General features: G+C 40.7%; 1 protein-coding gene and 3 pseudogenes across 1 annotated transcript in view; 2 read left to right on the top strand and 2 right to left on the bottom strand.

Moving 5' to 3' along the window:
* The window catches only part of LOC101600050 (zinc finger protein 883-like), a 69,855-nt gene that overhangs the window by 18,632 nt on the left and 32,837 nt on the right, over positions 1-18,386 (top strand). Inside the window, exons 3-4 of the mRNA XM_045148948.1 lie at positions 3,860-3,952; positions 17,695-17,789. Coding sequence (XP_045004883.1) covers positions 3,860-3,952; positions 17,695-17,789 — 188 coding nt within the window. The remainder of the gene's footprint in view (positions 1-3,859; positions 3,953-17,694; positions 17,790-18,386) is intronic.
* Positions 5,235-5,355, top strand: LOC123461364 (annotated as a pseudogene).
* LOC105944097 lies at positions 11,820-12,193 on the bottom strand (annotated as a pseudogene).
* On the bottom strand, positions 15,774-16,777 carry LOC105944095 (annotated as a pseudogene).

The following is an 18,386-nucleotide window of genomic DNA, read 5'->3' as shown; positions in this document are numbered from 1 at the left end:
TTTTCTTCTATAATTTTGTTAAAATTAGTCACTATGCCTTTAGAAATTCCCGTCCTATCCCGAGATCTCTTCATGTTCTGAATGTCTTGAAATTCCTACTCATACCTCCTTACTAATTTGTGTTTCTTTTTGCTGGAATGTTCTAGATTGGCCACCTTGCGTTGAAGGTGGGATTCTCTGACATTTCATTTAATTCAGTCTCACTGGATGAAGGTCATTACTGTTGGACTTAGAATTTTGGTGGAAGTATGTTGCCTTGTTTTTTGTGTTACTATGTAGAGATTGTTGCATCTTATTTTAATGCTTATGTTTTTTAGATGTCAGATGTGTAGACCTGAAATTATATCTTCAGAGAAGGAGCTCAAGGTGACAGAGGTGGCTTCTTTATTGTTCCCAGAGTAACACAGAAGTGATCCAACCTGTTAGATATGGTTGTTGCAGTCCGGTTCGCATTGCTGGTAGAAATCACCCAACCAAGAGCAGCTTCTGGGAAAAAGAGATTTATTTTGGCTTAGAGGCTCGAGGGGAAGCTCCATGATGGCAGGGAAAAACGATGGCATGAGCAGAGGGTGGACATCACCCCCTGGCCAACAGAAGATGGACCACAGCAACAGGAGGGTGTGCCAAACACTGGCATGGGGAAACTGGCTTTAATACCCATAAGCCCGCCCCCAACAATACACTCCCTCCAGGAGTCATTAATTCCCAAATATCCATCAGCTGGGAACCTAGCATTCAGAACACCTAAGTTTATGGGGGACACCTGAATCAAACCACCACATTCCGCCCCTGGCCCCCATAAACTGATAACCATACATGATATAAAATACAATGCTTTCAGTCTGACTTTAAATGTCCCCATAGTTTTTATCAATCTCAATGATGTTCATACATCCCCATAGTTCAAGATCTTTTTTTTTTTAAAATTTTTTTTTTTATTTTTTATTTGAGAGTGACAGACACAGAGAGAAAGACAGATAGAGGGAGAGAGAGAGAGAATGGGCGCGCCAGGGCTTCCAGCCTCTGCAAACGAACTCCAGACGCGTGCGCCCCCTTGTGCATCTGGCTAACGTGGGACCTGGGGAACCGAGCCTCGAACCGGGGTCCTGAGGCTTCACAGGCAAGCGCTTAACCGCTAAGCCATCTCTCCAGCCCCAAGATCTTTTAACTGAGCCATAATACCAAAATATAACCCCAAAAAAACCCATAATGACACAGAATAAATATTCACACTGCAAAAGATGGCATTGGGCATAGCAAAGAAACATTCAACCAATACAAGATTTAAAACAACCAGAGCAAACATCAAACTCTGTAGCTTCAAGTCCAACAACTCTAGCCAGTGACAAGTCTCAGGCATTCCAATTCCGCCCCTCCAGTTAGGCTACTCACAGTCCTGGGAAACTTCATCGGGGCCGGCAGCTCCTCGGCAGCCATCTCATGGTCCCGGCATCTCCACTGGGTCTCCACTGCAAGCCACGGTTCATCCTCATGGCCCCATGGGGTCTCTATGCAGGCAATCAGCAAACCCGCTTCACACTGCCCATGGCCATTTCCAAAACACAAGACCGTGTTGCAAACTCAATGACCCTCTTTCCAGCATTTCTAATACTCCACAATACCAGGTAGGGTGCCAATTTGTTAATCCAGGGGGGATTAAAGCAGACTTTGAAGAACAGGACACTCCTTGAGCACTCAGACCCCTTCAAAAGAGTCTACATTCTTCTTGTTGCCCTAGCGCAGGTCAGCTAGCCCAGTCTCAAAGGTTGTAATCTCAGTTGCAGCTGAACAGGCAAGAGTTCACCCAAAGATTTTTCTTTCTGTGCCATATCCCTCTGCACACACCAGTTCATTTCTACGCAAAGCAACCCTGCACAACTTCTCAGGACATGGGCACAAGAGCAAGCTTCTCACACAAACTGCTAGCCCAGTCCAGGCACAGCTCTTTCTCACCCTCATAAGCCAAACCTCACAGTCCATAGTTGTTACTGCATTCAGGTCTTGCAGCTCAGACCAGGATAGACCATCAAGCTGTACTTACAGCACTGCAAGGCATCTCTTAGGCCAAGGTTTCAAATCCTCCCACATTCCTCTTGAAAATCAGCTCCAAAAGGCCGAAGCCACACAGTCAGGTGTCTGGCAGCAATCCCACTCCTCGGTACCACTTTACTGTTGCAGTCCGGTTCGCATTGCTGGTAGAAATCACCCAACCAAAAGCAGCTTCTGGGAAAAAGAGATTTATTTTGGCTTAGAGGCTCGAGGGGAAGCTCCACGATGGCAGGGGAAAACAATGGCATGAGCAGAGGGTGGACATCACCCCCTAGCCAACAGAAGATGGACCACAGCAACAGGAGGGTGTGCCAAACACTGGCATGGGGAAACTGGCTTTAATACCCATAAGCCCGCCCCCAACAATACACTCCCTCCAGGAGGCATTAATTCCCAAATATCCATCAGCTGGGAACCTAGCATTCAGAACACCTAAGTTTATGGGGGACACCTGAATCAAACCACCACATGGTTACTATGCAAATGTCCTAGTAGTGAATTAACCACAGTGTTCCTTTTGACTTCAGTAACTGCTTGTGGGTAAATGAACAAAGCCGGTAGAAACATGCTAGGGTTTTGGTTATTTTGATGTGGAAGCAATGTTGAAGCAGTTAGGGTGGCTTCAAAGTTAATATTAACTTTGGAAAAGGATGGAGTTGACACAAGTATTGGGCAGAGGAAAGTGGGGATCCTGTTAGTTTCCACACATTTTAAAACTTATTGAGGCTGTGGCATGTTGTACTTATAGACTATAAGGAGAGGGTGATAAGGAGGAGAGAATGTGGGAAAGAAATCAGAAAGAAAGCAGAAGTAAGCAAGTAGATTCCAATAGTAATGACATGCAGAAAAATAACTTGAGTCATACACAAATGGTATCACAATGGGATATTTCTGCTTGAAGTGGGATTGAAACAAGTATATAAACTAAAAAAACCAAGGTTCTTAAGCTGGTGAGGTGTAGTGACTCATACTCTTAATGTGGTCAGTTGGGAGGTTAATAGTTCTGGGATGCTCTGGGTTCCAGGTCAGCCTGGGCCAGAGTTAAGACCCCATCCACAAGAAAGAAAGGAAAAAAGGAAGGAAGGAAGGAAGGAAGGAAGGAAGGGAGGGAGGGAGGGAGGGAGGGAGGGAGAGAAGGAAGGAAGAAAAAAGGATACTGTATGCAAAGTTAATCTTGACACAACTTATTTATGAATGGCAAAATAGGCTAAACATCCATCAATCAGTCCTGACATTATTATTGTCATAGTGGGCTAGGTTTTGAATTCTTTCCTTTCCTGGGATTCTGTTCTTTAGCAGTCTGCCCTGATACTGAAGCTGCAATTAACACTTCAGAGCAAGCTTATAGACCTAGCTTTGCCCCAGTATGAAACAGCCCAATTTCCTTTAGGGGTGACTTTCTCTCTCTGCTACATTAGAGTGTGAAGCTGGTTCCCTCTTCAGTGCACTGTGAGCTCTGCTCAGGGGTTGGTCAGTCTTCAGATCCTCACCTGTGCAGGATGCTGTGGGTGGGGGAGGGGCGGCTCTGATCCCTGGAGGCCTCTGTTCTGCAGAGGCTCTGCTAACGCTGGTGGTAATGGGAGGGGAGGTTGTCTACATTTTCCTAAAAGTAATATTTAGGGTTTGTTTCCATGAAATTTTATGTCACTAGCAAGTGACATTTTAGTGAAGAGTGTAAGTGTAAATCCTCTCTACTTAAATCTTCTAACTCATTGATCACAGTGCAATTCCTGAATTGGAGCTGCCATCTTCTATCAGTGTACCTCAATTTGCACTCTGGAGTAATTTGTATATCATTTCCCACTCACAGGACACTGCATGACCAAACCTGAGTTGATCTTCAAGTTGGAGCATGGATTTGAGCCATGGAGTGCCCCTGAAGCCTCGGTCTGGAGCCCCGCAGGTCAGTACATGAATACTGAGTAAGGGATGTCAGTAAGAAGGAATCTCATCAGACATTGGTCATGCTGAGCTGTTTTCACCAACTTTTATCCAATCCGAGTCCTAAAGACAGGGGTTCTTGTACATCAGAAATCTCATTTCTACGTTTTCAGATTACCCATGTCAATCCTTCTGATTTTCTACTGAAGCATATTTTCTTAGATTTGGCTCCATCTATACACATACAGACCTTCTTAGAAATTTTCCTTCTGGCTTTTCAAAACAGGATATTATGCAGCCTAGGCTGGCCTCAAACTTGCTGTGTAAAGGAGGCACAACTTGAACTATTGATCCTCCTTCTAGGCCTCCAATGTTCTAGGCTTACAGGCATGTACAACCATACCCACTTACTTAGAGATTTTTTTAATTATTTATTTATTTTAGAGAGAGAGAATGGGCATGTCAGGGCTTCTGGCCACTCCAAATGAACTCCAGATACATGTGCCACCTTGTGCATCTGGCTCATGTGGGCACTGGGGAGTTGAACCTGGTGGATCCCTTGGCTTTGCCAGCAAATGCCTTAACTGCTAAGCCATCTCAAGTCTCTAGTTAGAGATTTTATAGGCTAATTGTTTACTTACATTTACACTTGTCATTCTTTCCTTTTTTTTTTTCTGTTTAATTTCTTAATTTATGTGGAAGTAGAGAGAGAGAGGGAGAGATGTGGTGTGCCCATTTTCCCTCTTTTTTTTTTTTTTTTGGTAATATTTTTATTTATTTATTTGTAAGCAGGGGGAGAGAGACAGAGAATGGGCATGCCAGGACTGCTAGCTCCTGCAAATGAACTCCAGATGCCTGTGCCACCTTGTGTATCTGGCTTTCCATGGGCACTGGGGAATTGAATCAGGGCCATTAATTAGCCTTTGCAGGCAAGTACCTTAACCACTGAACAATCTCTCTTCTCTTGGGTTTTTATCATAGATTGTTTCATTTGTCCTTTCTTGTTATATTCTCCCAATACTTGGTCTTTCATGACCTCATTTTCAGTCTTCTTTTTTTTCTTGGGGTGATACTAATAGCAACTATACATGTGTATCTCTTCATAAAACACTTGCATTCTGTGAGAGAAAAGTGATGCTTTATTGTAGTGTATCATAGGCAGGTAAGAGCCCAAGAATGTTTACTCTAAGGAGAGTTAACAATATATTTTGTTGTACTTTAGGAAAGGCATAAATGGAACTCAAAGTTAAGGAATTATTCATTTATTTTTGTTTACTTTGCAATGGAAAAAAATTGAAGCATACGCGCTGCCTTTGAGCCCCCGCCGCCCGCAGGGGTCTAGCTGCGGCGCCACAGTACGCTCTCGCGCATAACTGGGGCCGCTTGGCCCGCTGCGGGCGGCCCCTTTAACCGCGAGCCACATCGCCGTTCCCGGGCCTGGAGGGGGGCAGGCGGTGTTCACTCGGGGCTAAAGTGCCCAGGGCGCGCGTATTCGCATGCTTTTCCCTTCCACAACATGTCCGCTGCCCTGGGTGATTTCCAACCCAACTGGGATGTGCGATCAGGTTGGAAGTTGGTTTGGACAGGAGCTTCATACTTACTTGAAAGAGAAAGGCACATGGAGAATGGACGCGCCAAGGCCTTTGGTCTACAAACTCACTCCAGATGAATTCGCCGCCTAGGGTACTGGAGAATCGAACCTAGGCTCCTTGACTTTTGCAAGCGCCTTAACCGTTAAGCCACCTCAGCCCAAACATAACTTGAAACCAAGTGTATGGGCAGTGACTCGGGTCTGTAATTAACCACCCTTGGCAGGCAGTTTGTGGGAACCCTGATGGGAAAGGAGGGGAAAGGCTGACCATGTGCTCAGTGGTGGAGTGATGCCCTGATGGGTTCCCATCACCAGTACATCTGCGAGATCCATTTGGATAAGCTACCTAAATTAATGTTTGATTAACTGCAGGTTCATTACATTAGACTTAAAAATACAGGTTTTTAGCTTAAAAAAAATGGAAGCATAATTTAAAGCCCCACCCACAATGTAAACAACATACACCTAGGGTGTCCAGAGATCCTGTGTAGAGCAGACAGACATTCATCACCATAGGAAAAAGAAACAAAAAAGACATGGTTTTTTTAATCTTCCTTTGCATGTTGTCACAGGTTCTCATGTACTACAGGCTGGCCTCAACTTTGCTGTGTATCCCAGGGTAACTTTGAGCGTCTTAGTCCACCTCTACCTACAGAGTGCTGAGAGTACAGGTGCGCCCCACCACACCTGGTTTTATGCAGTGTAGTGGTCAGTCCCAGGGCTTTGTGCAGGCTAAGGAGATGATCTACCTTCCACCTGAGCTGCATCACCAGCCCAACTATAGTTCTTGCAGTATGTAGTGAAATGGAGTGGTTTTGGGGTCACTATCTCATTTTGCATGGCACACTAATTAATAATTGCAAATAAATTGGTTGCATATATCCACATGACATGTAGTACTAAAGCAAGGTGTCACCTATTCTTTGGACTTGCAAACAGGCAACAGATAAAACCCCTGGAGGCTGTGGACACCCTGCCAGACAACTCTGGCACCCAAAAGTGTCCAATGCAGAATCACTGAGAAAATTAAGCCACAGGGATCTGGAGGTATGGGAGTTTTAGTGCTCACACCCTCTGGTGACTTGTGAACCCCAGCTTGTAGATTACCACAGGGGAAGAGAATACTAAGTCCAGATGGCTTGGCCTCAAGATCTTTTCTGCATCAATTTTTCTTTTTGTCCCATACATTCGTTAATTTTTGCCTTCACAGTTGTGCTAACCTTTACTCCTGTATTTTTCTTTTTCAGTGTTCACTAGTGCTCTGTTCAGTTTTGATTTCTAATGAATAAAATTTATTTGCTTTGGAGCTAGAGAGATGGCCTGGTGGTTAAGATTCTTGCCTGTGAAGCCGAAGGACCCAGTTTTGACTCCAGATCCCACATAAGCCAGACACACAAGGTGGTAGATATATCTGGAGTTCATTTACAATGTCTAAGGCCCTGGTGCACCATTTCTCTCTCTCTCTCTCTCTCTCTCGCTCTTGCTTTCTCTCGTAAAATACATATATTTGCTTTGGTATTACTGTTTTTTCAAGGTAGTTTCTCATTCTAGCCCATCCTGACTTGGAATTCATATGTAGTCTCAGGCTGGCCTCAAACTCACAGCAATCCTCCTACCTCCATCTCCCAAGTACTGGGATTAAAGGCTTTGATGTTGCTGATTGTTTAAACTTGATTTTACTTATTTAAGTTTATTTTTTAGCTGGCATATAGTTTTAAATATCATTCTTGCATTTTTCCTCTCTCCCCACTTCTTTGTGTATGTCACTATATCTTCTCTCTGTCAATGCTGCATTCCTTTTCATCTCATTATACCTGCTCCTGGTTACCATTCAATCTTTTTAGAGATTTTGTTCATGATTATCCTCCATTTATACATACCTACAGATATTACATGCTAGACTCCACATATGAGCAAGAATGTATAATTTGGGGCTTTCTGTGTTGGGTCACTTTGCATAACATTCTTTCTATATGCATGCATTCATTTTCCTGCAAATTTCGTACTTCCATTTTTCCACACTGCTGAGAAACTTCCATGGTGTACATGCACTACATTTTCATTATCCATGCATAGATGTATGTAGATTGATATGTTTTAGCTGTTGTCCATAGAACATCAATAAACATGCATGTGCATGTATCTCAGTTGTTGATTGTGGAAAACTTAGTGTATAGGGTTAGAGTGGTACAGCTGATTTGTATGGCAATTCTGTTTCTAATATTTTTTAAAGCTTTTCAATTTTTTTGTTTATTATTTATTTATTTGAGAATGACTGACAGAGAAAGAGGGAGAGAGAGAATGGGCACGCCAGGGCTTCCCGCCACTGCAAACGAACTCCAGACACGTGTGCCCCCTTGTGTATCTGGCTAATGTGGGTCCTGGCGAATCGAGTCCTTAGGCCTCACAGGCAAGCGCTTAACCACTAAGCCCTCTCTCCAGCCCTGTTTCTAATTTTTTGAGAAATCACCATGTTGATTTCCATAATGGCTACACTTCTTTATACTTCCACTAGCCGTAAATATGAGTTTCTCTTTCTCTACTCTCTGACCAACAGTTTTTGTGAGTTTTCTGACTGAGGCTAGATAGTATTCCTAAATAAGTTTGAATATGTATTTCCCTGATGGTTAGGAATGTTGAACACTTTTTACTATATTTTTTGTGTTTCTTCCTTTGTAAAATATCTAATGGATTTTTTGTTGTTGTTGTTTAGTTTTTTCAGTTCTTTATACATTGTGATGTTCACCTCCAACCCTCCACCCCCTGTCTTTGTGCAGCCAAAGATGATTGGCAAAAATTTTCTCTTACTTTGTTGATTTTGTTTTCCAACTCCACCTGTTTTTCTTCCAAATTTCATGATTTCATTTCCTAGCTATTGTGAATAGAAGAACAACAAACATCTCTGTAATAAAAAGTGGGTTCTGTAGGGTATCTGCCCAGCGGAGGTATAGCTGAATCAAGTGGTAGTACTATTTTCACATTCTTGAGGAGGCTTCAGACTGATTTTCATTTATGCAAGCTTGCACTCTCATCAACAGTGGATGAGGGTTCCTCTTTCCCCACATTCTCACCAGCATTTTGGTCATTAGATTTTTTGATGATAACCATTTTTAGTGAGATGTAATCTCAAGGTCATTTTCATTTACATTTCCTTAGTAACTAAAGATGGTGAACATCTTTTTAGATGTTTATTGGTGATTTGTATTTCTTCCTGTGAAAACTTTCTATTCAGTTCCCTGCCCCCTTTTTTTCTGAGCAGGTTGCTTGATTTTTTATTATTTCATCTTTTCAGTTCTTTTTCAGTTTATTCTAGCTATTAAGCCTTTCTCTGTCTGTTGGATGGATAGCTGGCCAAAATTTTCTCCCATTCTGCAGATTATCTATTGACTCTGTTGATGGTTTGCTTATCTGTATAATAGCTTTTTGGTGAGGGTTATTCCTACTTACCTGTTTTCATACAATTGTGAATGAGACATTTTACTTGATTTCCCTCTCTGAGTTATTGGTGCACTGAATTTTGCACATACTCTGCAGTGGTACTGAAAAAGTTATTAGATCAGGGATTTTCTGGTAGGTTGTGTTGTATCTTTTACATAAAGAATCATGTTATCTGCAAATAGGGATAATTTGATTTCTTCTTTTTCTATTTTTATTCATTTTATATCTTGTTATATTGCTCTAAGCTAAGACTTCAGACACTAGGTGGAATGGAAGTAGATAGAGTAGTCACTTTGGTCTTGTTCCCAATTTTAGAGGAAGTGGTCTGTTTTTCTCTTTTTAGTATAATATTGGAAGTGAGCTTATCAAATGTGGCCTTGATTTATGTTCCATCTATTCCTAATTTTTATAAGACTTTCATCATGAAGCCAGGTTGGCCTTTATTGAATACATTTTCCCTATCAGATAAGTTGATCCTGTGAGTTCTGTCCTAAAACTTATGTGATGTATTATATTTATTGATTCACATATACTGAACCAATCTTGCATTCCTGCTAGGGAGTCCATTTTTCTTGATGGATGGATGATATGTTAATGTGGTTTTGAATTTAGTTGAGACTAACTTGTTGAAAATTTTTACATCAGTGGTCATCAGAAAAATTTGTCTAAAGCTTCTTATTTTATTGTGTTTATCCTATTTTGGAATCATGGTAATTTTGGCTTTATAGAGTGAATTTGATAGTGTACTGCAGTATTGTAGAACTATTTCAGAAGAGGTGATTTTAGATCTTCTTAAATTATGATAAAATTCTGCAGTGAATCTGTCTGGTTCTGGGCTTCTCTTTGTGTGATGATTTAATTCTAGCTTTAATTTCATTGCTGGTAGTGTGTGTATTTACAACATTGACATTTTACCATTTTAACTTTGGAAGGTTGTATGTTTTTAGCAATTGGACCACTTCTTCTTGTGTTTCAGCCCTTTGGAATTTAAATTTTCAAATTATTCTGTAATGATGTTGTGTTTGCATGACGGTACAACAAGTTTTTTATTTCTGATTTTGTGGTTTTGATCTTATTTCTCCATTTTCTTAGCTTGGCTGTGTATTTACTATTCTTATTGACTTTCTCAAAGAACCAAGTCTTCATTTGACTAATTCTTTGTAGTTTTTTCATTTCATTGATTTCCCATTCTAATATTCATTATTATTATTATTATTATTATTATTATTGTTATTATTTGCCACCTACTGCATTTGGGATTGGAATGTTGTTTTTCTAAAACCGTGAAGTGGTTCATTAAGTTATTTATTTTAGATCACACTAATTTTTAAAATACAGGTATGTGCAGTCATAACCTTTCCTCTTAGGACTGCTTTGGCTGTTATTATATATTCTTTCTTTGGTTTTTGAGGTAAGCTCTAGCTCTAGCCCAAGCTGATCTGGAATTTACTATGCATTCTCAGGCTGGCCTTGAACTCACGGCCTTTCTCCTACCTCTACCTCCCACATTCTGGAATTAAAGGCATGTACCACCATGCCTGGCTTGTTACATATTCTTAATGAATTGTTTACTTTATTAATATGTAGTATCCCTTATATTTGTTCTGACGCCTTTGATTTGAAGTCTGGTTTATCTGAAATATAAGGACAGTGATTCCTGCTTCTTTACAGATTCCCTTTGCCTTCTAATCCTCAGATCTTGCACATCTTTACTAACTAGTCACAGCTTGTTGATTTATTTATTTATTTATTTTTGTTCTTGTTTTTAAGATAGGTCTCACTTTGGCCCAGGCTGACCTGGAATTCACTCTGTAGTCTCAGGGTGGCCTCGAACTCTTGGCGATCCTCCAACCTCTGCCTCCCGAGGTTTGCACCACCAAGCTGGCAATTTTTTTTTTTTTTAATTTTAAGATTCATCTATTTACTCTTGTGTCTTTCTATAGTGGGTTGTGACCATTTGAAGTTAGGGTAACTATTAAAGTAGGCTTTTTCTAATTATTTTTGGGGTGACGATTGGATTGGCTACCTTGTTGACATGCCTATTTCCTTGCAGATTTGCTGTGTTGGGCATGAATGATGGATTCCTACATCTTACTTGACCATCTGTTTCTTTCATGACGTGAATCCTGTCATGTGTCCCAGCAGATGGGGCTTTATTTTTTTTTCTGTATAATATTCCTATCAGAATTTTTGGTAGAGTGATTTGGTTAACCTGAATGCTGACTATAGCCTTCTCAGTCACTTCCATTCTTTTTTGGCTTTTAGGGTTCTGGATGAAATGTCCGAGGTTATTCTGATAGTCTTGTCTTTACATGTAAGTTATCATTTTTCCCTTACAGATTTTAGCATTATTTCTATATTTTGCACTTTTCACATCTTTACTATGATATGTCTGGTCATGATGCTTGGAGTCCTATATGCCTCTTTTGATTGGCTGTCACCTTTTTCTCTAAGCAATAAAGGCATTCTCTCATCACCTCATTCAATAGCTGTTCATTTTCTTTTGTATTTATCTAAACCATTCTATCTTTTGTATTCACAATTTTATTCCCTTGAATGTTTTCCAGACTTCTTGGAATTATGGTATGTCATAAAAAGATGTGTGTGTGTGTGTGTGTGTGTGTGTGTGTGTGTGTGTGTATTATTGTGTCAACTTTTTCCTCCATCCCTGTAATTTATTTTTCTACATGATCTTCTCTGTTGACGTTTTCCTTCTTTTTTTTTTTTTTTCACTTTGTGTATCTGGCTTTACTTGGGTACTGGGAAACTGAATCCAGGCCTTCAGGCTTGGCAGGCAAGGGCCTTTAACTGCTGCACCATCTCTCCAGCCCAAGGACAGATAGTTTTTAAAAGGCACTTAGAAACACAAGAGCACAAATACAGTTTTATTTATTGACTTTTCTTAAATCTTTGGAGGGTACAGCATCCCACATATTCTGTGTCCAATGGCCTTGGCAGGAAGGTTGCTTCAGAATTTGGCTTGAACCATGTCACTGTTTCCATGGGCTTGAGTTACCTTTCCCCAGATTGCTCTTGTTTTATTAGGTTGCCACCAGGAGTCAGTGTATTGTTTTTTGCTTTGTACACATAAGCACATCTCTTGCCCAAGTAGAATTCAATTTCGTGTTGGGCATAAACACCTTCAATTTTAAGAAGTGCCGTGTGCTCCCTTTGGTTTTGGAGACCCCACTTATAGCCAGCAAAAATTGCCTTACACCAGAGCCTACCAGACATATTTATGCCTTTTAGAAGTCCTGTTCCCAGCAGGCCTGCACGGGAGCCAAGATGGCGGAAAACAGCTCTGTTGACATTTTCTAATGTAGTACTCAGTGATTGTTCATCATTGCTTATATTTCATTTCTGTTCTCTTTTACTGTTTTCATTTGGTTAAAGGTTATTTATTTCCTTATGAGAGAAGAATATGAGAATGGATATGCCAGAGTTTCTTGTTGCTGCAAACAAGCTGTAGACCATTACTCCACTTTGTGAATCTGGATTTAGGTAATTACTGTGGAATCAAACCTGGCCCAGCAGGCTTAGCAAGCAAATGCCTTTAGCTTCTGAGCCATCTTCCAAGCCCATTGTTCTTTTCCAATATCTCAGTTCTTTGGTGAATTTTTCTCCTAATATATTGCTTATTCTTCCTCTTATTTTTTTGTTCACTTTGGAGACTCTTGGTGAGGTCTCCAGTGTACCTTTTTCAATAATTCACCTGCTTATGGGAGATGTCTGTGGGTCTTCATTTTGAACAGTAGGACTCTTTGTGTTTCTTTTTTGTAACTTGGGCAATTTTTGAGATGGATATGTTTTCAAATTGTATTTCTTCCAGTTTTTCGATTCTTTTTGGTTGTTTTATTTTGTATCATTCATTTCCTAGGGGAAGTCTTTACTTCTTTTAGGTTTTTAAGGGTTCAACATAGTGTTGAGGGTCACAGAATTGTTGACATCCTGGCTTTGGTCAGCTTTAGGTTACTATTATGTATTTTTCCCTATAGTTTACAGAAACTGTGTCCTTGGGGTCCTAATTGGAATGAATGTGTTTGTAGATATTTTTTCCAGACCAGAGAGTAGCAGTGTGTGCATGTTGAAGTGAAGAAGGGGTGAATGGATAAGCAAAAGATTAAGTGGAATGGGAGGTAAGTATGTGGGTCAGAGGCATGACTGATGGAGACTGTCATGACAATGCAAATGTAGATAAGTTGATTTTTGTGAGTACTCAAAAGTGATGGATAGTCATGACGGTGTATTATCTTTGTGTGTGTGTGTATGTGTGTTGTGTGGTGTATGCATGTTTGTGCCCATGTGAGGACTATGTGCTCACCTGAAACATAGTCTGCTCACATATCATGGTTGGAAGGGAACATTGCTGAAACTGGAGTGTGTTTTTATGTATATGTCTGCCCCAGCAATTCTCCAGCCTTTGCTCCCCACTGGTCTCCTGTTACAGACACGTGGATATGCCTAGCTGTTTATCTGGGTTGTCAAGATTTTACATAAGTGGTCTCTCAGGTCTTCATGCTTGCACAGGAAGCATTAACTCCTGAGCTCTCTCTGTACTCCATGATGATCTATTCTTGTGAGGTCAGTGTTTTAAATACAGTAGCTTACATATATAAAATATAAGTTACTAATATATCCTCTATTTAGGAAGGCATTGACTCCATAAATCAAGAAATAGTATTTAGAACATTGATAATAGCAATGAACTAAGGAACTTCAAAGGGTAAATACTGGGGCTGGCAAGATGATGCTATAGTGAAGGGGGCTGGTTTGCAAACCTGCCATCCATGCTCGATTCACCCACAGGCACCTAATGCTGGAAGCAAAGTAGTGCATGTGTTTTTTGGGTTTTTTTTTTTTTTTTTTTTTTTTTTTTTTTTTTTGAGGTGGGTCTCATTCTATCCCAGGCTGACCTGGAATTCACTATGTAGTCTCAATGTGGCCTCAAACTCACAGCTATCTTCCTACATCTGCCTGCCAAGTGCTGGAATTTAAGGTGTGCGTCACCATGCCTAGCTAGTGCATGTGTTTGTATTCACAGTGTGCCTAATGCAAGGGGCAGCAGAGCTATAAGAATTGGGATGCCTTTGGACCAGGTGGTCAGACACATATGAAGCTGCAAGAAGCCTGTCCTCAGAAACACCTCTTGCAAGCTTCACCTCCCAACTTGCCACCAGCTTAGTGCCAAGCATTCAAATCACAGGAGAAGGGGGACATCTGCCTCAAACTGCCACTTCTTCCAGTCAGATATTTATGTAGATCTCAGACAATGAAAAACAAATATCTCCATTGACTCCTATAAGCCAGCTCACCACATACTGATTTTCTTTCTTTTACCTCAGGTTATGCGGTCTTTTTCCCAGGGAGGGATCAGTAGTTACATTACTCAGTTTGTCTAGAGCTCACATGAAGAGCAGCTCTGGGTTCAGAGAGAAATTTTGCCTAAAGGAAACACATGAGTGAGTGAGCAATAGAAGAAGTCACCCATCATTTTCCTCTCACTTCTGCTGCATGTATATGTACAAGCATGCACACACACATACACACTTGCATATATCACATCACACACACTCATACACATGTACACACACAGATATGGAAGATCTTTTAATTGTGATAATACAGAGTTGTTCATCTAGTATCGATTTTTTTCCATAATGAAAAGTGCAATCACTATATGGTAGAAGTATTTAACCCCACCTATATGCACGATGGAACTAAGAAGATAGGAGCTCTACCCTCAGCTCTTGTAGACCGAGGGATTATTCCCAATAACTGAGACACTGTAAGCATGCGTCGTACATGGCAATCGCTGCTTGCATTGATAAAGATCATGTGTATAGCGGATGGAGATATTCTTCAGGTGCTTGACACATGAGTGACAAGACCTGAGTTTGACTCTCCAGAACTCACGTAAAAATGTTAGGAATGGTGGTCAAATCCTGTAACCCCAGCGCTATGGAGGCAGAGACTAGTGTGAACCTAGAGCTTACTAGCCATCTGTTCTAACACAAAATTGGTTTGCTGTCGGTTGACCAACACATCTTCTCTCAAAAACTAGATAGAGAGCAATGAAGACAGACTCTGACATTTGTACACACATGCCAGCCCTCACATGTACCAATGCATATAAACACCACACTCAGAAAAACAAAAATAAAATGAGTTGTATATAAAATGTACTACTATAGAATAAGTTCGTGGTGTTTACAGAAACAAGTCACAGAATAACAACTACATGTCTTGTCTAATGTCAAATATTGGATGAACTTAGTGGTCAGGAGAGTAAAACTGGGTGGAGTCATTTAGAGTAATGAACCAACTGAATCATAAGGATTACATTTATTGCAATTATCCTTCATGTTGTACATTCAATATGTAGTAAAAGGAGAGATTAAAAATTGCATTTCATGGGCTGGAGAGATGGCTTAGTAATTAAGGCACTTGCTTGCAAAGCCAAAGGACCCAGTTTAATTCCCCAGGACCAACATAAGCCAGATGCACAAGGTGGTGCATGTATCTGGAGTTTGTTTGCAGTAGATGGAGTCCCTGGTGCACACATTTCTATCTGCCTCTTTCTTTTCCTGTGTCTCTCAAATAAATAAATAAATTTTAGGAAATTGCATTTTACATTCTTAACTATGCAGTGAAAATCAGCTTTAAATCCATTTCCTTTTTTTCATTTCATTTAAAAAATAATTTGTGTGAGTATGTATGTGTGTGGTGTATATAAGCATCCACCTGTGTGTACAACATGCCAGATGTTCCTCTTCCTCCTCTTCTTCTCTTTCTCCTTCTTCTTTTCCCCTGAAAGCTAGTTTTTAATTTGTAAAACTCTACCATAAACTTCTAGCTGTGCCAGTGGTACCTGCTATACTTGCACCAGGTTTCCTGTGTAGGTAGCCAGCAAACCATCTAACCACTGGCAGACCAGGCCAGAGAGGTGCACTGGGTTGGCTGGGCCTTGCTGCTAGTACTGAAAACTTCTTGCTTCTGTTCATCTTCAATGATCTTGCCCTCCAAGCTCCAGATCTTGATGCTGGGGCCCGTGGCGGCACACCGCCAATTGTGGTTGAGGCTGAAGCACAGGGCATTGATGATGCCTCCACCATCTCGTGTATAAAGGTGCCTGCCTTCATGGAGATCCCACAGCATACATAGCCTGGCCATTCTTGCCCCCAGAAGCACAAAGAGATCCATCTGGAGAGACAGTCACAATGTTCAGATAGCCTGCGTGGCCAATGTTGTTGGTCTTCAGCTTGCAATTAGCCAAACCTTTCCCAGCTTGTCCCAGCCCCAGGAAATAATGATTGGGTTGCTGCTGTTGGGGGAGAAGCAAACACAAGACACCCATTCTGAATGACTCTCATCCTGGGCAATGTACTTGCAAACACCCAGAGTATTCCAGAGCTTTATGGTTTTGCCTTGGGACCCAAAGACAAACTGCCGGTTGTCAGGTGAGAAGGCAACACTCAACACACTCTTGGTATGGCCTACAAATCGTCTCATGGTGGTGCCTGTTGTGAGATCCCAGAGGTGCAGGGTTCCATCTCAAGAGCCTGAGAGGGCAAAGTGGCCATCAGAGGAGATAACAACATCCCTGACCCCATAAAGCACGCTGTGGTATGCAATAGTAATTCTCATCCCTGGTCAGCTTCCATATGATGATAGTATTGTCTTGAGACGCAGACAGGGATATGATCGGGAACTGCGGGTTGGTAGTGATTTGGGCTATGCAGCATTGTGGCCCCTGAGGGTTCCACGAAGGGCCATCTGCTTGGTCATCACTGCAGCTGATGCGGGTGTTGCTGCAGCAACGAGGATGACAATGGATAGCTCAGAGAGCCAAGCAGCCCCAGGTGCTCCGGCCATGGGCCTGCAGAGGAAAAGAAATGCCAGCTTCTCTTCTAGCTGAAATTCAAAACCAGACACTTGTATCTTTTGTGTATGACATTTCATTTGAGCTGGGGAATTGACTGCTGGCCACAGACTTTGCAAGCAGATTCCTCACCATCACCCTGACATCCCCCATTTCCTTTAAGGTAAAAGTAATTTTAATTTAGGAAGTATCCAGTGCAAGAAGGTGAATACTTTATGTTAAACATAATATACATTAAATAATTTGGCAGAATCTATCTTCTTTGTGATATGCATGGTTTGCTTAACAAAACTCATTATATTCCATATTGTTTTGTTTCCCAGAGTAAAGGGAACATATTTAAAGAAAAGTATATTAGAATCCTTCCCCTAATTTATATTCCTTCTTAGGATGAGACAAGTTTTAACTCCTAAATGTTGCTTGCTGAAGCAAGTGTTCCCATTTGATATGTGAAAGTGGTATAATCCTGTATATTTATGTTTATTTAATACAGTAGAAAATAGAATAAGTGAGCAAATGGAGGGTGAGAGTTATGTTCCATAGCACACAATGGCAAACTAAGTGATAATTTATCTTCATATGTTTTAACAGCGTGGAACAAGGAAATATTAAGTAATAATTTGCAATGGACTAAAAGATATAACTACAACATCTATATTATTTTACAGCTTCTATGAGGATAACAAGGCACACCTTCATAATAGAATTATATAAAAGTGACATGTGTAACTTATATAAACTGAGTTTTTATTATTTTTTTATCTTCCTAAAGGTCACCTTCATAATAGAATTATATAAAAGTGACATTTGTAACTTATATAATCTGAGTTTTTATTATTTTTTTATCTTCCTAAAGGTACTGACTCAATTGATACCATCCAGAAAAATCAGAAGAGCCATTTGTGGCAAGGTCAGATCACCAACAAGGCATTACATGAAGAAACGGTTCAAGTAAGTTACATATTTTCCCCCAGTAAGTTTCCCCCCCTGTAATTTAAACTTGAAAATATATTTAATTTGCTGTCACTATTTTTTCCTCTGTGATCTCAACATATTTAAAACCTGAGCATAATTAATGGAAGCTATATAGGACATTCCTGGGGAGTTTGCTTAGTCAGGAATGTGTTTGTGCACAAGCATGAGTACTTGAGTTTGGATACACACAGAACCCGTGTAAATATAGTGGGATAGTGTCATGAACCTGTAGTCCATCTCTAGCAAGATGAAAACAGGTGAATCCCTGTGGCTTACTGGCTGGAAAGCTCCCACAATTGCCAAGGTCCTAATGCAGTATGAGACCCTGTCTCCAATTTTAAGGAGGACAAAATTCAGGAAGATACTTAATATAAGCCTCTGGTGAAAACATGCATATATTTGCATGCCTATGACATTTACACACCATTGCAAAAGAAATGTATGCATGATAAAATTTACTACTTCTCCATGATGCACTTGATAAGATGTGGAGAAAAACCTCACAATTTTGATCCATTGACAAACCCTTTAGTCATCCTGAGAATTCAAAACTCCACAGGAATAATTTCACAG

The sequence above is a fragment of the Jaculus jaculus genome, chromosome 5 (genome assembly GCF_020740685.1).
Source record: "Jaculus jaculus isolate mJacJac1 chromosome 5, mJacJac1.mat.Y.cur, whole genome shotgun sequence".
Taxonomy (NCBI): Eukaryota; Metazoa; Chordata; class Mammalia; order Rodentia; family Dipodidae; genus Jaculus; species Jaculus jaculus.
Note: the sequence above shows the minus strand (reverse complement) of the source record. Positions and strands in the feature narration are given on the sequence as shown.